The following is a 15,706-nucleotide window of genomic DNA, read 5'->3' as shown; positions in this document are numbered from 1 at the left end:
ATAGATGATGATGTTGAGTTCTCAAGTCACTGAGATCATAGTATGACGTTGACAACCTCACTTTACCATTGCCTCACCCTCTTCAAAATTGAATTAAGAAGACATTCTGTCTTATTCCTCAAAACTATCTTTAGATGATTTCCAGCGCTTCGCCGATCTAGTTGGCACCAGAATCGACAGGGTCGAGTTCAGTCTTCATCCCAAGATGACCTCTTCCACTGATGACTGTGCATCAGCAGAGCGCGACACGAAGAGCCTGCTCCTTACGACTTTCTCGCCCGAAGATGAAGACGAAGATTTTGTCACTTCCGACGATGCTAGCGATGGAGAAGGGGATCACGATGACAGTGAAGCAGACATGATAGAGGAGCCCGACGAATTGGACGCCGATATTATGGAGCTTGCTACCGAAATCCAACAGCCTCTCACTGATCAACAATACGAAGCAGCTGGCATCGAGAACCCGAGCACGACTCTCTTAAACCTGGAGGATGAGTCAGAAGATGGGTCAGAAGATGGGGACTACGATTCAGAGTTTGAAGAAGAGCTCCCAGATGAGGAGATGCTTGATGCTGACGAGGAAATGGTCATGAATGATGAGCGATTTGACGAAAATGCACGCAATGCAGCAAGAAGACAAGAAAGGATTTGCAGGGCACTAGTGAGTATCGACGCGGTCAGTTTTGACTGTAGCTAATTGATTTGCAGGAAACACTGGCCGAGGAGGCAGAAAGATTGAGGGAGCAAGGCATGGAGTTTGTTGAAGAGGAGCATGACTTCAGCTCAGCAGCGTACCAGAATGATGCTGTCGAGTGGGAATACATTCCATGCAAGAGGGGAACATTTGACGGTGATGGCAATGAGCTCACTGCGGAGCAGATGGAAGAGAGTTTCGACCCCTCTGGCATGGACTACTGCGCTTGCCGCTTTTGCCGCGAGACACAGAAATCCGAGCGCAACGAGAGATACGAGCGACGCTGTGCGCAGAAGGAGGCGCCTGAGAATCTCGACCTCTAGACATAACAGCCGAGAACTCGTGGCTCTGTGCTTTCACATGGCGAGATATAGGGAGTAGAAAGAAAATGATATGTGCTTGATGATAGACACTTTGTGCATTTCGTTGCTGATCATTGCCCATTTTAAGCGCAAATGTAGTTTTGGGGGGCAAACAATCCTCGCTCAACAGGATACAATCTAATCTTGAGCGGCTCGACTTATATCCTCGCACAATCGGTATCATGAAGCTTTTGACTCCATTTGGGCCGCTCCGAAAAGGTTCTGCTGTGGCACGAGACGTCACCAATTCCACTCCTCCTGGATAGGTGATCGGTCCCATCATGTAGACTAGAGACCTGTCGTGAAGCTTTTAACAACCTTTTCGCCGCTCGAAACAAGATCTTTTTATGGCGCGAGACGTGCCTCCTTTCATTCCCCCCTGGTGGATTATCGATTTCATCGTTGACATCAAAGATCTAGGCAATACTTTATATCTATTGCCTGGTAACCCTCGACTCTCTTATCCACCGCCTGCAAAGTCACCGCTTCTAGTGAGGCGGTTGCTTATAAAATTCTAGCGTCCTTACTCTTCGTAGCGCCGGCCTCACTTACATTTCAGTGCCAGGGGACTTTAAGTGGAAGGCTGAGTGCTTTGTGGACATGGTAGGAAAATAATGCTGCTGCTGTTCAAGTCCGAACCATCGCCGACCACCTACTTGAGCTTAAGAGGACACTCTTCGACGGATTTGACCTCAAACATCTCTGGGGTCCCCGACTCCTCGCCCTCTGGTACTCTGTTCATTATGCACTTGAAGCACTTCTTCACTTGACAATTTATGATTATTAATTATCGCGGATTTCCTCAGCTTGATCTTTGTGTTCTTTATTAGATCTTTTCGAGCCGATTTGGAAGTTTTCAAGATCAAGCGGAATTCTTTATGCCTCGAGGCCTGACCTCATCGCGATGGGTAGTGTATCGTACTTGTTGATCACAGTGCACTCGTTCGTGGACGGGCTATTATGCCATATTCGTGGTTGCTATACTGACCACCCTGGAGCCTTTGATTGACTCAGAAGCAGATAGGCTAAGGATCTGCTGATAGTGGTCGCAATCTCGTGCCGTAGCCTCGAGGAGGAGACCCATCTATCGTAGGCATTGACCGCCACCTTGGAAGGAACCGATTGTAAGCCTTGTTCTTTAGGGCCATCAGTCGGGGTAGTTAGGGTGTAGTGTAGAAGTTGTGTATGATATCAGACTGCTGGCGTTGAACTTCCTTGGGCTCCGCAAAGGAATGAAGCCGCTGGGACTTCGTCATGTTTCGGCAGCTGCAGTGATAGGAGAGTTAGGCTAATGGGTGACTAAGGATGGCCTGACGCCACATGAAGAACAAGTGAAGGATGTTTTCCTTTGGCACTTACGTGGCAGCCGCTGCGGCACGAGACACAGGTTCTGTATGAGCAGGAGTATCGGCCTGCAACATAATGCCATTTTCCATCTATGTAGTAATTTACTGGAGCCCATTCTCATTGGAGTAGCTTCTGTTACGGATACCCCAGCGAACTGTCCCGGGCCATTCTGAACAAGAGGATCGTTATGAGCAGAGAAGTCGACGGCGGCATGTATCCGGTCAGCGAACTGTCCCGGGCCATTCTGAACAAGAGGATCGTTATGAGCAGAGAAGTCGACGGCGGCATGTATCCGGTTAGCTAAATGTCTCGGGCATTCTGAACAAGAGGATGGTTATGAGCAGAGAAGTGCGCGGCACCGGATATGATCCAATTTCCTTCAAAAATGTCAAGAGTCCTCTGAAAGTCGGCAGTCTAGAAGTCTGATATATTAACCTGCTATGAATTTAGGTGTGACTACTGGAAAATTGAAGTGGAATGTTGTGGATTTCCCCGTTGGCTCGCGAGGTAGGCTGGAACAGTTGCCACAGTGCACTATACTATTGTGTTTATTTTGGTGGAGGTGTTGGGCGCCAAGGCCTGTGAAGTTTCCATCTTCCTTTCTCAACCCCAAATCCTCCCTCCTCTGACCAGATCGATCCCTTCGACTTCGTCCCTCTTCACGATAGCCTAACATGGCGGATGGCAAAGCAGCATCTCCACCTGCCTCCCCGGAAACCTTGCGTCCCTTCCGGACTAAAGATGACCTCGGTGAAGATGAGATGACAGAAATGACCATATTTATCGACGAGCTCATCCTGTCGTGCGAAAATATCAAAAAGAGCAAGAACATTAAGAGGCGATATGGCAGCAACGACCACAAGCAACTCGAAGAGCAGCTAAGCAAATTGTTCAGATTGACGAATGATTAGTTATCACGTCCTAGAACAACTGCTCCGCCGCCTCTCGTTCCCCTATCAGCTAAATCACGACGCCTGACGAATAAAATCGTCCGTCTGATAGAAGAAGCCGAGCAAAATGACCTGATTCGAACCAGCGACGACTTTGTCAACCGTCTTGAGGACGCTGCTGTCCAATTCGTCGAGTCTTTGGAATTGGAAGAAGTCATTGGCGACGACGGCGCCGTGTTCCGACCTGAGACTCGTGAGAGATACCAATCCCTTGCAGCAGCCGCTGGGATCCAAAGTGAGTGTCAGCCTAAATTTGGGAATCGACCCAGTCGATTTCGTGTCATGCCAGACTAACGAAGTATATCTCTTTTCCAGCCTTTCAGCACCGTGCCCCCGAACCTGAAGAAGCGGCTGCCCTTGAACAGGCCAGGAAGGCTCGCGTCCGCACCTTGGACACCAACGATTCGAACCGCATCCGAACAACTACCATGGATCCGGCTCCTGTACCCATCTGCAACCAATCCCCATCCGATGCTCCAGACGATAAAGAGAAACACTACGCGGGCATGCTGGGCGAAGATTGGCTGAAAAGTATCAAGAAAATGTCGAAGCGGGAAGGCGATAGAGAGGCTGCTGCCCTTGAAGACACTGGAGACCCGCCAGTCAGCGACGACGATACAACTCCACGTAACGCAAGTGGTGAAGATGGTGAAGATGAAGAAGATGAAGCAGACGATGAAGATGATGAATACGCTGAGGATGATGAAGATGACGACGAAGACCTTCTCCGGAATCCAGATGCAACATATGTACCTGTCGGTGGAATTACAAAAGACGACTAGAGGGCTGGAAGCCTTGGTTCTGTGGACGGACTGTTTGGCTCTGATCAGGAGCACGCTCTACTGGGTTGCTGCCGTCTCGCTTTCAGGACGTGAATTTAGGCCCAAGGAAGATTCAACGGCGTCGGTTCAACCTGGGCTGGGAGAAAGAGGCTGTGGTTGGGGCAGGTCTATACTTCGAGTTCAGACGCCAACTACGAGGTACTAGGACGTAGACTTGCATGCATATGGCCAATATTAAATTCAAGGACTCCATCTGGAATTGCGTGCCTCTTGCGTGTGAGACCCTCATGTTGCTCGAACCAATCTCTAGGTGCCATTAGTTGGCAGGAGATCCTCTTGATCCTCTTGCCCGTACTCTGCTTATAAAGCAAGTTCGAGTGCTTGTTACCCCTACTCGGCTTGCAAAGCAGGCCCGAACATGGCTTCAGGGCCGCTTTCGAAATAGAGTAGGCGGGCATAATAGAGGCAGGGATAATAGCCAGGTTTGACCCGGTGCTAGTGATGTTAATTAGGACGACCCCTTTGCTTGCTTGACATACTCACAATATCAGGCTCGTCTGGGTTTGCTTGTTCATCAAGAAGGGTAGAAATTTCATGGTGAGATCCACAAATGATGAGAAGTTAGCTTCCACCTCCGAGTGGAAAGCCGATAGGTCGACTTTGTCTGGGTGGCTCAAGTCGATTATGCTCTGAACTCCCGCATTTAGAAAGACGCAATCCAAGTCTGGGTAGGTTTCTGTGACATCTCGCACAAAATCGTCCATTTTTTCCCGCTCTCGAATGTCGAACCTGATTGCACTGGCAGTGTCACTGCCGTGCTTTTCAACGAACGTGTCCAGTCGCTGCTGTCTACGTCCGACAGCAATAACCTTGACACCTTGGTGAATGAGGTGATCTGCCATTGCAGCGCCAATTCCCGCCGTCGCTCCAACAATAAGTGCTCGCTTATATGGAAAGGCCATGGTGGCTTCGATCTGACTTTGTAAAGTTGACCTTGATGGTAAAAAGGGATCGAATTTGGGATTCATGGAAAATTCCGATGTCCTTACCCTGGAATTATCAAGTATATATAGGTCAAGGGGGTTACTTTGACCGAAAGGAATTCTCGGGGGTAGCATCCGCTAGGCGAAGTGCCTCCAGTAGAAACCTACCAAACATTGGAACTAGAAGACGAGTGAGCTGCAGCAAGATGGGGATAAAGCATTGCATGGTCTAACTTCAACCCATTCAAAGGCGTCGTACTATTCCAAAGGTGAGGAGATTGGGGAAATGGGAGAAAGCCTGGAACACCAGAAAATGACGTCGACGGAAGACCTGCCGTTTGTGGAATAGTCTGGTGTCGGAGATACAGTCTGGCCGATAATCCGATGATCTCCGATTGGCTCTTTGCCACGAGCAAGCCGCATCATTACCAGAGTCAGTTTCATGTGCACCTCTAGCCAGCGTTGAGGGTTGCTCGGGTCTTGAGTCGCGTTGTTAGGATGACGGAGAAAAATATTTGGTCACAGTCGACGCCGAATCCCTTTCCATGTTCATCTCCCAAGTCCGCTGATCATGGTGTTTAACGGCAAGCCATCTCGAGCCTGTCTTCATTGCAGACGGAGGAAACTTCGCGTGAGAACCCCTGTGTGTGGCTGGACTGAGAGCTTCTAGCTGACTTGTTGGCAGTGCGATCTCCACAAGGACGCCTGTGGCCAGTGTGTGAGGGCTGGTTTGAGTTGTTCGGGCTACCGCGACCCCGATCAATTGAGGATTCGGGATGAGAGCCAGTCAGTCATACGTAAAGTTCGAGGCATGTCTTCAGCCCCAATAGCAACGAGTATCGACACCCCACTTGTCGATAGAGCAAGGGCAGCCTTCTTCTCCCATTACGTCCTCGGGTTCGCCAAAACTTACGATGTTCTGGATCGGATGGGCCGACAAGCCCCGCTAGACAGCCACCTGGCAGCCAGTGTTGATGCTGTGAGCTTGGCCTTTTTCACTTTTCAGTACGACGCTGCCAGTGCATACAAGCCTGCGCGAGAGACTTACTTGTCTGCCCTTCCGCTGGTCAAAAGTGCTGTGGCTACGACAGAATTCCTTGCATCCGACTCGACCTTGTTGGCAGTCCTCCTGCTCGACCTGTTCGAAAAGATAACTAACCGCAGCCCCATCTCGTCTGATGCCTGGATGAGTCACGTCAAGGGTGCTCTGGCCCTTGTCAAGTTGCGTCGTATACAACAACTGCAAACATATATCGGTCTCCGCCTATCCGTTCGCCTGTTCACCAACATGCTGATAAGCTGTGTGGCGGGCGACTTCCCAATTCCACCTGCGTTGGTCAAGCTGCGTTCGGATATACAGCCTCATGTCGACGCCAAAGATCCCAAATGGCGGGTCTCTGGACTGGTTATGAAGTACGCCAACTTCCGCGGACAGGTAAAGGAGGGAGTCCTTGCACCATCCGACATCATCACACAAGCGAAAAAGCTGGATAGCGAGTTTGGCTCACTTGCTCGAGAAATGCCTCCGTCTTGGGTTTCTCACAGGGTTTCGGTCCCAACAGGCTCTCCTAGTGTTCTGGAACAATACTACGACGTCTATCCTGACTATTTTACAGCACAGACTTGCAACGTTATCCGCATCATGCGAATTCTACTCAACAACCTCATCCGAACGACATATATAAATATCATCTCGGGTAGCACTGATAATCCACCGCACGGACTGAATATCGCCTTTGCTTCTCATATCATTGACACCATGGCAAGAGAGATTTGCGCCACCGGCCCACAATTCTCGCAAAGGCCAGCTCATTCTTCACCTTTCCGAAAACTACACGCCTACACGCTTTTGTTTCCGTTCTACGTGGCTGCAATATTTGCAAGCCCCGAGACAAAAGTCCGGGATTGGGTGATTCAGCAATTGAAGTGCCTCTCCCGCGACTTTGGGCTGAGAAATGCCAGCGTCGTGGCTGAGGTGCTGGAGAAGAGACTAAACACAAGTCCCTGGTCGATGTATGCAATCCTTGGGAGTTATGCGTTCGCAGCATAGCTAGTCGCGCCTATGCTAGTCTACGTTTTCCCTGCCTTAAGATGTGGGGTATTCGACATGCTACTAGTAGTAGTTGTACCGAATACTCGGTATACTCGGTAATCTGCCGAAAACCTTGATTCTTTCCAAGTCTGGCACACCATCCATCCCGCCTGCTCAACCAAAATTTTCCGCACCAACTACTCTAACGCTAGTCTCTCATTATATATATATGCTTGTAGTCCCTCACTTCCCCAAATGCGAAGTGTCCATCCAAATTATTTTCGAGAAGCAAAAACAATCGACAGTCAGGATTCCCACCTGGTCACCCACGGTAGTACTAACTGGACCGGCATGAGGCTTGAGTACGGCTGAGCGAACGGGAAGCCCTATTTTCCTCATCCTGTGGTCGATTGCGGAAGAAAATGTGCTTTTGGGGTATATAAGTCTCAAAAATTCCTACTCATGGTATGTGGGCAGGAATAACAACCCGCCCTCCCCTTTTCCCTTTTCCTTCTCTTTTCTTCCGGCGGCCGTGGGGGTCGCTGATAGTTCAGGCCCCTAATTTATTCGAGTTTAAATTATCCTCTACGATTAATGTTTGGTTTCCCCAACCTTTTTTTTTTTTTTTTAAATCACACTTGTGGCTATTTCTATTTGTCGTATTCGAAGACAAAGACGCTTACAAGGATACAACGAAGGAGCTGAAGGAGAAAGCGTAACGCCATCGTGGAAATATCTATTGCTCATTCTAGATGTCGTCCCCAAACGTAATCGCGTAACCACTCTACAGGATAGGTGTGAGGCGAGATGCAGGGTGGCAGGAACTGAAACCAATCCCAGACTTGATCAGTTGCCAAACAATTCGTGGCTTCGTAGTACTCTGGATAAAATCCACTGTCTTCCCAATCAATGACACCAGTAACGATGCATCTTCTGTCTTGTGTGACTTCAACAATGACGTTTGCTGGCCGCAGGTCTCCATGCGTGAAGACGATTTGACGTGAGCTCTGAGGAGCGAATGCGCGGAGAAAGTCGATAAAAATCTTGCTTCCATAGTTGGGATTAGAAAACTGGAAATTCTCGAACTCTTTGACATCAAAAATTGGGGTTGTGCTGCGGCGTAGATGCCTCCTTAGGTCTTTGCAGCCCTCACCCCCCACGCCACCCAAGGACATGCCATTGGGGAACTCCATTTTCCTGAGATCACGGAAAATGACATCCAGTTGGTCTCGAACAGATGCTTTCTCATCTGTACCCAGATCTGCCCATACTGCTTCAAGGGTCGGGCCTGACAAGTAAGACATGAAGAAGATTGTTACCCAGCCCATACGGACAAGACCAAGTGGTCTAGGTGCCGGAATGCTGGGTTTGTGCTCTAGCAAGTACTGAAGTGTGGTGTAGTCAGTGTATTCTTCTAACCCCCAAACCAGCTTTGCGATTGTGTCAACACCACACTTCACTACCATTCTTCTGGACGCAACAGGGCCTGTGCTGACAATTTCTCCTTCTTGGATGAGCCTGATCAGAGCCATGGAGAATTGTTGGGGTTCTGTTTCGATCGCGGGAGAGGCATTTCTCACTTCCATTTTGCTCTTTATTAGTTCCTGAACTGAATGTGATGGCTGATCCATAATCTGAACATCGCCAGCGGAGAGAAGGTAGCGGATATCATCGTGGATAGTGGAAACCCTCTGATTGTCTTGTTTTGGCAAAACGTTCTCGAGAGACGTGACACCTAACAAGTGATGGAGTATCAGAAGAGACGCAAGCTATGAGAATGACACCCATTTTCCTACCCTTGTCACGTGGATTTATCCGGTCCCTCTTCGGGGAACTTGCTAGTCTTGCTAGTCTTTCCGAGTATTCTTTGGGAAACAGCGAGAGCAGGTCGACCTCCGGGTTGGAGTCGACAGCTTTCTTCATTTTCTTGAACAGACGCTCGTTCAGATTGGCGGCATCTGACTTCCGTTCGTCGGGCGGAGTTTCGAGGGATTGTTTGCTTGCCATAGTCGTCTTCGAGGAGAGGAGAGGGTATGGATATTTGGCTTCAGCTAGTAGTAATAGCGCTATTTACTTTTGACGGATTTAGTCTCGAGGGCGCATAAACGTTGATTTTGGGAGCAGTCTTGGCACCACTATGCTAAAAGAGGAGAGATGATCACGTAAGTAGCGAGCGGAAATGGAACTTTTAAACTCCGTCCCCGGTCTTTAGACCGCTTCTCTGTCAACTTCCAGTGTGTTGGGAGATATTCGAAGGGCTTTAGAAAGGAGGGTATTCCTTGCAGCATCCAATAATTCGCCCGCGCTTGTAAATTCTTGATTCCAGCATCTTGAAATCTCGATCCGTAACAATAACCGGTTGGTATTTGGGAAGATGCGTTGTGCGTATCTTGTTTCTATCGTATGGTCATCGAGACCTGCAAACGGCATTTGACCAGCCATGAGCTCATAAAGTGAAGAGCCCAGTGCAAACAGATGCGTTTGTTCAGAACTGTCGTTATCGTCTGGACGTGGTAGCCAGTGGCTTGAACATTCGAGACCCAGTGCTGGCCTCCTCTTGAGGCCGAGAGCAGGTTGGGCATCGAATCCGGAGCCGTTGAAATCGCCCAGTCGAGCGTTACTTTCGTCCAGGAGCCACTGTTCCAACCGGAGGTCTCCGTGTCTAACGCCTTTTGAGTGGAGGTAGAAGACGCTTTCGATCATTTGAATAGCCCAGCGTTTCTCATCGACTTCTGTCGTGCTCGAATAGTTCTTTTCAAGGTAGTCCTTCAAGTTGCCGTTGGGATAGAACTCAAGTTCGACCCGACCCTGTGACGGGCACCACGATAGACACCGTACAATCCGAGGGTGCTCTCCTAGGATTTGGTACACGAGAGCTTCAGTCTGGCATGCTTCTAGATTTTGTTGCGTGATCGCCGGATCATCTGGGAGTACGTGACAGATTTTTGCAACCTTGTTTCCAATTCGATATGCCTCTGAGCTCGTACCAATCATGAGCAGCTTGATGTTGTCCACCATTGGTGTATGTCTGACAAAGCCGTCGGACTGTGGAACGCTTCATTTAGGAGAGTAGATGCAGGCCAGGAAGGATCCGATGCTGCAATTCGGGACAGTGAGGTGGAACGACAGATAGGAGTTTGCATTGATGAACAAGGGTGTCACTCAAGATGAAGATTCTGGGGCAATAGAGTAAAATAATATCAATGACACCGACCACAAGGAAGTCAGAACTCCTGAATAGCCAGAAGCGGCATCTCGACGAAACGCGTTCACGTTTTCACGTGTGCAGATTGAAAGGGAAGGTTTAGCGATTATGCTGGTCATCTCTAATGGCTGGGGACAAGAAGTGGTCTAAGCCGCATACAGCCAAGTGCCTCAAGTGCCTCTACCAAAACACTACACTATCGCCTGTGAAGTCGCGACGATGGACTTTCTTCAGTCACATCACATCCCCGTTCCATAAATCTATGGGTAATCGAATGCGTCATGCAACGCTGTCGGATCAGAATACACCATCATGGAGATGCTTGAGGGTCGAGCCATTGGCGATGACTGGTACACAATGACAGACAAGGAGACATTGAACATACTCTTTCAACTGCCAGCCAGTGGTAGTATATACTATGCAGACGACCTGGAACTTCACCTTTGAAGGGTGGAGCTTCCAGACCCCACTGGAACAGGGCATTTCTGCATAGGCCCCTCAACATGCTTGGACCTGCTGGTACCGGGAACGCTCCGAGCTCGACGTTGAAAGGGGCCCTTGTGAGTACTTCATTCCACAGACCCATGGTGCTTACTTATAATGAGCAGAACAGACTGCGGCACTATACTCATGGAACGGTCATCAAATCTTGTATCACCAACGTGCCTCCGACATCGGAATTTCATGACTTCAGCTCGAAAAGAGTGAGTCTGTGCGCCTATGTCCCCAGGCACAGCGTTTCAACAGTCAACCAATCTTCGAAAACCTGCTTTTGTCACGCCCAATCACCTGTTATTGTTCTCCACTATAAGTTCTGGCGTACCGATCGGAGATTTAGATGATCCAATCGATGCGCCGGATTCAGAAAGTATGTACTCGCAGGTATCCGTTCCTGGACTCGCGCAGTCCGCGGAACCCGGCTGCCTGGTCGGCCGTGGCTGGCTTTCGGCCGATGGCGTTTCGGGTCCGAACGCAGTCGGTCTTCGACGCACGCCCATATAATGAACATTGTCATTGGGAATGTTGGGGAGGAGTGCAGTCAGGCAGACATCTGAAAACAAAGAACCTTTGACACTTACAAGTAACCTGTGTTGCTACACAAGAGAGAGCAACAAGACAAGACAGTCAAGGCCACTCACTCACTACCCCTGAAGCATATGATCCAATGACCACATGTTGACGAGCGGCGCATACGGTTCCTCCATTAATCGACAGAATACACAGGCCCATACATAACAGATACATGCTATTCTGGACCTATTTCTCCCAGGTCAGGAATAAAGAAAACGACACAGCCGGAAAAAGTCACCACCACCCACCACGATGGCCCCCCTAAAAGTCCTCATCATCGGCGGCGGTATTTCAGGGCCAGCCCTCGCCTTCTGGCTTGCACGCATCGGCGCCAACATCACCCTCATCGAGCGATCGCCCCGGATGCGCGCGTCGGGACAACAGGTCGACATCCGCGCGCAAGGAGTGGCCATGATGCGGAAGATGGGCATCGAGGCTGCTGTGCGCGAGGCCTGTGTGCATGAACCGGGTGCGCAGTTTATCGACGTAAAAGGCCGGACACAGGCGTTCCTCCCAGCGACGCAGAACGGGGCCGGAAAGCAGAGTTTCACGTCCGAGTTTGAGATCATGCGCGGCGACCTGGTGCGGATCCTGTACCGGCTCACCGAGGGCCGCCCGAATGTGCAGCACTTGTACAACACGACCGTCGACAGCTTCAAACAGGATGAAGAGAGCGATCCCAACGGCAAGGTGCATGTGCGGTTCCACGACGGGCGCACGGAGGACTTTGATCTGGTCGTGGGCGCCGATGGGGCTGGATCGAAGACACGAAAGACGATGCTCGGCCCAGACGCTCCGGATCCACGACACCCCCTCGGCGGGTACATTGGGTATTTCAGCATCCGCTCGACACCGGCAGATTCCGACCGGGCGACGTTCTGTCCGCTGCCGGGTCCTCGCGTGGCCCGCATCATCGGCACGCGCAAGGACTGTCCAGAACTCACGCGCGTGTACATGATCCTACTCGGTCCGGATGCTGCCATCGATGCGGCGTACAAGACCGGAGACCTAGCCCAGTTAAAGAAGGCTTGGTCCGATTTATACCAGGGTGGCGGATGGGAGTGCGATCGCTTCATGGAGGCGTTGCGAAACCAACCCGAGGCGGACGATCTGTACTGCACGCCGTTCCAGGAGGTGCGACTGCCCGAGGGTTCCTGGTCGAAAGGGCGAGTGGTGCTGGTCGGCGACGCAGCACACTGTCAGACAGCCGGGGGTCTGGGGTCGACATGGGGTATGATCGGGCCATATATCCTGGCGGGAGAGATTGCGACGCTGTCTGCTGAGAAGAATAGCTCGTTGTCGTCGACATCCGCAGCGGAAGAACCAGCACCAGCGACAGCGCCCACGACAGCGATAGCGAGCGTGGTGATCCAAGCAGCCAAGAACTATGAGACCAAGTTCCGCCCCGCGGCGACAGCGATGCACGGTGGCGCCGATAGAATCGGCCTCCTCAGCTTCCCCCGATCGAAACTCGGGATTTGGATCCTGCTTCTCCTCGCCAAAGTCGCCGCGTACTTTCGGCTGGACCAGAAGTTGGGGTTGTTCAGCGACACGCACCAGTGGCAGCTGCCCGAATATCCTGCCTTGGAGAAAGCGGAGAGAACAGGAGAGAGTTTTGAGAGCTTGGTAGGCGAGCGAGCGAACGAGCGAGGGAGGATGTAAGCAAGGCGTCAATCAGTCAGTGAGTCAGTCAGTCAGTCCGGCGAGAAAAGCTGTGGCGTGTACGGAGTACTTGGGTTCAGGGCACTGGGTACTGTACTCATAGATTACCGATCTCTCCTTGCGTTTTTATATATACCCACTCATCTCTAACATGGAAGAAGTCCACCTCGGAGCCTGTATTTCATGGTTTAATTAGGCGGATAGCCAGGGGGCCTCATCTGGCCCCTTGCGATCGGCTATACTTGCCTCTCGGCTAGGCATCTGTTTCAGACAGGAGTTGGGGAACCGGGTAGATTAGCTGCCCTTACTCTACTGCCTAAATTTCCTTGTAACTTTGCGCGTAGCGGTGTGACAGGGTGCGCGGTTGAATTGTAGGTCGCGACGGCACTTCGCCTGCAACAACTTGATCCTACCCATTCCTTTCTCCCTCATCTCGAGCAACAATCGTAGTTTCAAGTCGCCATGTGATGATTGATAGTCGAATGTCTGATTAGCTGTTGAAGGGTTTCGTGATCACTATCTTATCTGATAGGGTTACTTGGCGGGAAAGCGTTGGGAAAACTACTCGCAGCTCCCTTCGGGACTCGGCCAGACCATGCCAGTTTATAACGACTCACCTCGTCACTCACCCGCTTCTCACCTTCCATTCTACCCTCCTCGTACTCACCCTTCCCTCACCGTCGTCTTTAACGGGCCCGTTTCTTCTATAGTCCTATCTCTACGCCCTCCTAATTCTTCGTATACTAACGGAGACCTAAGTTTAATAAGTCTCGGGTATCCCGATGTCCGTAGAACTAGGACCAGACTCTTCGCTATAGACGGTCATCGACGTCGTGCTTTGACTAAGACGACGTAAAGAGGCAGTAAATTTCCCGACGAAGGTACTCCAACCGGATCAGTTCCGCCGCTTGCAGGAAGTGATATATATGTGTTCAAGGCATCTATACCAGGCACTTTAAACACTTTGAAAATGTACGCTACTGTACCCCACAACCTCCGAAGTCGTCAGGGGGTAATCCCGTCCTTCGGCCAGCAATATTGGCCCAGCCGAATGAGTGGAGTACACAATCTGTGTTACATTTCCGGAAGCCCACAAGCGAAGTGCTTGTCTGGCCTTCGACCTTCATCATGGATGCTATCTATTCGCCTTAGTATGTGATTATTTTCTTGTGATGGAATACGAGACCCCGGAGCCGGCATCGATCCGGGGAAAGAAGCGGGGTAAAAAGATAAAGTCTGCCAGCCTTTTTCCGAGCAGCTGGTCATTGAAGGAGACGACCCAAGTACTTGTTAGCTTCACACCTACATACCCTTCCATATCCTCGTGAGCCAACAATCAATGGAGCAAAGACAAACCGGATGTGAGTCGGCTGAGGCTGCTGCTTCGACAAGATGTTACTCATGCTCGGTATGCTCGAGGCGTTTTAAGAGAAAGGAACACTTGACCCGCCATCAACGAAGCCATTCTTTGGAGCGACCATTCTCATGCCCCCTGTGCGGCCGGACCTTCGGAAGGCAGTAGGTGGTGGTCCTGCACCGTGCAAGGGCTCCTGCGCTAATTACTTTTGTATCTGACAGGGACTCGCTCAGTCGACACATCGCGGGGCATTCCAACTCGCCGTTCAGTGGAGCTTCCACCACTCGAATGGCCTGTGATGCTTGCTATCGGTCCAAGGTACGCTGCGAAAGAGGCCTTCCATGTCTCAGGTGCACCTCTACAGGGCAGAAATGTATACTCAGCCGCACTATCATTCCTTCCCAAGGCACCAGGAAAGCGGCAGCTGCTACGGTGGCCAAGTCTCACCCAGCGCTCGGGCGTCAGGGTATGAAGCTAGAATCCATTCATCCTGGTGGGAACTCCTTTGAACAGGAGATTGACGTCGACTACACGAACGTTGGTCAAAGAGCAGCTGCGGTCACCTCTCCGGATACCCTAAAACCACCAGGTCCGAGCCACGATTCAGTCACAACGGTGCTGTTTAACGACCAGCAACCCCTTCTATCAGAGACACCTCTGCTGCCAGACCTTGTTGATCTAAGGAGGCTGTCATGTAGCGGCGAGGAAGCTTCGGTTCAGCGTGAAATCTTGATTGGTCTTTCCGCTTTCCAAGCTGTTCAACATAATGGACTCAGCTTTGACCAGCAAGCTAGAACATGGCTGCAGGAGTTTTGCAGCGGATCAAACTGAAAATAAGACCACTATGTCACTCCCATGCTCTCTAGGCTGCCATCGTGCTTTGCTTTGGCCATGTATTATAAACGTCGCTGCGCGCCGCTATCGGATGAATGAATACCGACATGGTGACAATTCGTTTCAAATCGTAATAAGAGGACATCTACTGGATGGAGACTTTGCGAACAATAAACAAAGTAGGGTCCACGAGGTAGCCATCCGACTCTGGGAACCCCGGAGGTTTGTGGGTTCGTCTGAAGAAGCTTTTGAGAATTATCAGGTTGGTGGATCATCTCACTTCCCGCTCTTCGCCCCGATGTCTGGACCTGCAAACCAATTTGATGATCGACACGGAGGGTTGTGGAGAGGTCTGGGGAATGATCGCAAATGGCTTGCACCGCCGATGCTGTACACCAGGTTCTGGGGAAGGGGAGGGGGGGGGAGG

At 50.8% G+C, this 15,706-nt stretch overlaps 7 protein-coding genes across 7 annotated transcripts; 4 read left to right on the top strand and 3 right to left on the bottom strand.

The window, feature by feature from the left end:
- Positions 1-205: 205 nt before the first annotated feature.
- On the top strand, positions 206-1,017 carry AYO20_07726 (hypothetical protein; the record flags this gene model as incomplete). Its single annotated transcript, XM_022646011.1, has 2 exons — positions 206-661; positions 709-1,017. 2 exons carry the CDS (start codon positions 206-208, stop codon positions 1,015-1,017), a joined length of 765 nt encoding a protein of 254 aa, XP_022497950.1.
- Positions 1,018-3,077: 2,060 nt separating this feature from the next.
- AYO20_07725 (hsp7-like protein) lies at positions 3,078-4,135 on the top strand (the record flags this gene model as incomplete). Its single annotated transcript, XM_022646010.1, has 3 exons — positions 3,078-3,292; positions 3,440-3,588; positions 3,669-4,135. The coding sequence occupies 3 exons, from the start codon at positions 3,078-3,080 to the stop codon at positions 4,133-4,135; spliced, it is 831 nt and encodes a 276-aa protein (XP_022497949.1).
- Positions 4,136-4,674: 539 nt separating this feature from the next.
- Positions 4,675-5,097, bottom strand: AYO20_07724 (hypothetical protein; the record flags this gene model as incomplete). The annotated part of the gene is made up of 1 exon (XM_022646009.1): positions 4,675-5,097. One exon carries the CDS (start codon positions 5,095-5,097, stop codon positions 4,675-4,677), a length of 423 nt encoding a protein of 140 aa, XP_022497948.1.
- An 832-nt stretch (positions 5,098-5,929) lies between these two features.
- Positions 5,930-7,168, top strand: AYO20_07723 (hypothetical protein; the record flags this gene model as incomplete). Its single annotated transcript, XM_022646008.1, has 1 exon — positions 5,930-7,168. One exon carries the CDS (start codon positions 5,930-5,932, stop codon positions 7,166-7,168), a length of 1,239 nt encoding a protein of 412 aa, XP_022497947.1.
- Positions 7,169-7,893: 725 nt separating this feature from the next.
- On the bottom strand, positions 7,894-9,157 carry AYO20_07722 (hypothetical protein; the record flags this gene model as incomplete). Its single annotated transcript, XM_022646007.1, has 2 exons — positions 7,894-8,885; positions 8,947-9,157. 2 exons carry the CDS (start codon positions 9,155-9,157, stop codon positions 7,894-7,896), a joined length of 1,203 nt encoding a protein of 400 aa, XP_022497946.1.
- A 201-nt stretch (positions 9,158-9,358) lies between these two features.
- Positions 9,359-10,168, bottom strand: AYO20_07721 (hypothetical protein; the record flags this gene model as incomplete). The annotated part of the gene is made up of 1 exon (XM_022646006.1): positions 9,359-10,168. The coding sequence occupies one exon, from the start codon at positions 10,166-10,168 to the stop codon at positions 9,359-9,361; it is 810 nt and encodes a 269-aa protein (XP_022497945.1).
- A 1,510-nt stretch (positions 10,169-11,678) lies between these two features.
- Positions 11,679-13,088, top strand: AYO20_07720 (hypothetical protein; the record flags this gene model as incomplete). The annotated part of the gene is made up of 1 exon (XM_022646005.1): positions 11,679-13,088. The coding sequence occupies one exon, from the start codon at positions 11,679-11,681 to the stop codon at positions 13,086-13,088; it is 1,410 nt and encodes a 469-aa protein (XP_022497944.1).
- Positions 13,089-15,706: the final 2,618 nt, after the last annotated feature.

This window comes from Fonsecaea nubica (genome assembly GCF_001646965.1).
Source record: "Fonsecaea nubica strain CBS 269.64 chromosome Unknown Scaff56, whole genome shotgun sequence".
In the NCBI taxonomy this organism is placed as follows: domain Eukaryota; kingdom Fungi; phylum Ascomycota; class Eurotiomycetes; order Chaetothyriales; family Herpotrichiellaceae; genus Fonsecaea; species Fonsecaea nubica.
The sequence above is the reverse complement of the archived record's forward strand: the minus strand, read 5'-3'. Positions and strand labels throughout refer to the sequence as shown.